Consider the following 2,463-nt stretch of genomic DNA (forward strand, 5'->3'; position numbering starts at 1 on the left):
TCCCCAGCCCCCCTCCATGTCCACCCCACCCCTACCTGGAGGGGGGGGGGGGGGGGGGGGGCTGTGGGGACCCTGTCATGCACTGCAAACACCTCCCTTTGCCCCCTGCCCGTGCCCCCCGCCTGCCCTCACCAGCTTGATCTCGCCGTTGCCCACGATGAGGCTGAACTCGCTCAGGTCCTTCATGAGCCCATTGAGCACCTCAGCCGCCCGCTTGCGCTGCTGCGCGCCCAGGTCCTGCAGCCGCTGCAGCTCCGTCTCCAGCGACAGCGTGGCAGCCTGGAAGTGGGGGCGGCTCGGGGGTCTGCAGATCCCCCAGATCCCACCCCCCCACATGGTCCCTCCCGTGCAGGCAGAGAACCCAGGGGTTACGCAGGCATAGGCTGGTGCATGGGGCAGTGGGGGCAAAGGTCAGGTGTGCCAAGGGTACAGGGGTGAGGGGACCAGGAATGGGGGGTAGGGGGCAGGGTGGGGAATCAGGGGCAGGGGGTGCAGCAACTAGAGGTGGGGGACAGGGCATGGGTGCAGATGCTGGGTCAGGGTGCAGAGAGGTCAGGGTGGTGGGCGCAGAGGTCAGAGGACTACAGAGTGCAGGGGTCGGGATGCAGGGGTCAGTGGCAGGTGGTGGGGGCAGAGCTCAGGATGACAGGCACAGGGGGCAGGGGTCAAGGTGATGGGGGGCAGGGTGATGGGTGCAGGGGTCAGGGTACAAGGGTCAGGGATCAGAGTGCAAGGGGTCAGAGTGATGGGTCCAGAGATCAGAGGGGTACAGAGCGCAGGGGTTAGGGTAGATGAGCAATAGGAGCAGGCGTCAGGGTGATGTGGGCAGAGGTCAGAGGTTGCCCCCTCCCCCCAACACAGCTCACCACTTTCTGGGCCAGCTCGTCCAGCAGGCGCTGGTTCTGCTGCCCACTGTCGGCCGCCTCCTGCGCCTTCTGGTCGTAGCTGAGCGCCAGCTCCTCCAGCGCCTGCAGCACCTCGCGCACCTCCGCCTTGGCTGCCTCGTTCTCGGCCTGCAGCCGCCCCAGCTCCCGCTGCACCCGCTCCCCGTCCCCGCGTGTCGACACTAGCAGCTGTGCAGAGAGATCAGGTCAGGGGGTCTGCAACAGCCCCCCACAACCCCCCCAAGCCCCCGCGGCCTCTCACCTCCTCCTGGTCCAGCATCTGCTGCTTGAGCTTCTCCAGGAGCTGGCTCTGCTGGTTGATCTCCTCGTCCTGGGGCACAGGGCAAGGAAGGATCAGTGCCCCCCCGGCTCCCCCAGGAGCTCCGAGGGACATCGGGGGCCCCACATAGCTGGGGAGGGGCACAAGAGGCCTGGCAGGGTATGGGCTGGGGGCAGTGCCCTGGGGTGGGGGTCCCATGGGAGGGGACCAGGGGTGGGGGCAGGGGGCACCTTGTCATCCAGCTGGCGGTAGAGGCGCCGGATCTGCTCCTCGTACTTGCGCCGCTCATCGTCGGCGATGCGTACCACCAGTGAAGCGGCGGTCGCTGGCACCACCCCGTTCCTGTTGTCCAGCCCCGGTTCCTCCACCCCGGTCCTGGTCTCCGTCCCGGTTTCGTCTGCAGCCTCTGGCTCCGGTGTGGCCTCCTCCTCACTCAGCTGCTCTGTCTCTGGCACGTTCTCCCCTGGGGGTGGCAGGGGCTGGTTACCCCCCACAGCAGGCATCACAGCAACAGCCCAGCCTTGGAGACCGCCTGGTCTCCTGGGTTCTCCACCCTGGCATCACCATCCCTCCAGCAGCTGGGCACCCCGAATGCCTGGGTCCCCCGGGCCTCACCACTGCGCCAGCGGCTGAGCTCAGCCTCCAGCTTGCCCACAGTTTCCTTCAGCGTCTTGTTCTTCTCCTTCTCCTTCTCGTACTTCTTCTTCCACTGCTCTGCCGTCAGCTCCAGGTTCACCGATGCTGTGTTCTTGATGGTCTTGGCCCTGGGGGGTCACACGGGGCAGGGGTGACCTCACTCCCGAATGCCTGGGTTCCCCACCCCAGCCTCTCCATCCCTTCACCAGCTGCTTCACCTCCCCACCCGGGACCCCGCTTCTTTGCAGCCATGTCCCAACCCCACAGGGCCCAATCCTGTGACCTGGGGGGGATCCTGGAGACCCCTCCCTCCCCCTGGGGGAAGCCCAGAAGGGGCTGCAGCCTCTGACCCCTGACCTCTGCCCCCCGGTTACCGCTGGCCGAACATGAGGGTGGACTTGGTCTCGGCATCGTTGTAGCTGGACGGGGAACAGCAGATGAACATGGTCGTGCGGCAATTCCCACCCAACGAGTCCTGCAGGATCCGCGTCATCTTGCTGTCCCGGTAAGGCACATAGGCCTTCTGCAGGGGAGGGAGTGGAGGGTCAGGGGGCCCTCAGAGCCCCCCCGAGAGAGGGTGTGGAAGGGAGATGGGGCAGGGACTTAGGGGGCTTCAGAGGCGGTAGCAGGGGCTGTGGCTGGGCCAGGGTAGGTCCGGGGGCC

At 66.7% G+C, this 2,463-nt stretch overlaps 1 protein-coding gene across 1 annotated transcript in view; it reads right to left on the minus strand.

Moving 5' to 3' along the window:
• Positions 1–2,463, minus strand: part of KIF5A (kinesin family member 5A) — a 13,977-nt gene that overhangs the window by 5,702 nt on the left and 5,812 nt on the right. Inside the window, exons 7-12 of the mRNA XM_006036406.1 lie at positions 2,175–2,323; positions 1,780–1,928; positions 1,395–1,627; positions 1,147–1,215; positions 867–1,073; positions 133–279 (exon numbers count right to left, since the gene is read on the minus strand). Coding sequence (XP_006036468.1) covers positions 133–279; positions 867–1,073; positions 1,147–1,215; positions 1,395–1,627; positions 1,780–1,928; positions 2,175–2,323 — 954 coding nt within the window. The remainder of the gene's footprint in view (positions 1–132; positions 280–866; positions 1,074–1,146; positions 1,216–1,394; positions 1,628–1,779; positions 1,929–2,174; positions 2,324–2,463) is intronic.

Source organism: Alligator sinensis, unplaced genomic scaffold (assembly GCF_000455745.1).
Source record: "Alligator sinensis unplaced genomic scaffold, ASM45574v1 scaffold265_1, whole genome shotgun sequence".
In the NCBI taxonomy this organism is placed as follows: Eukaryota; Metazoa; Chordata; order Crocodylia; family Alligatoridae; genus Alligator; species Alligator sinensis.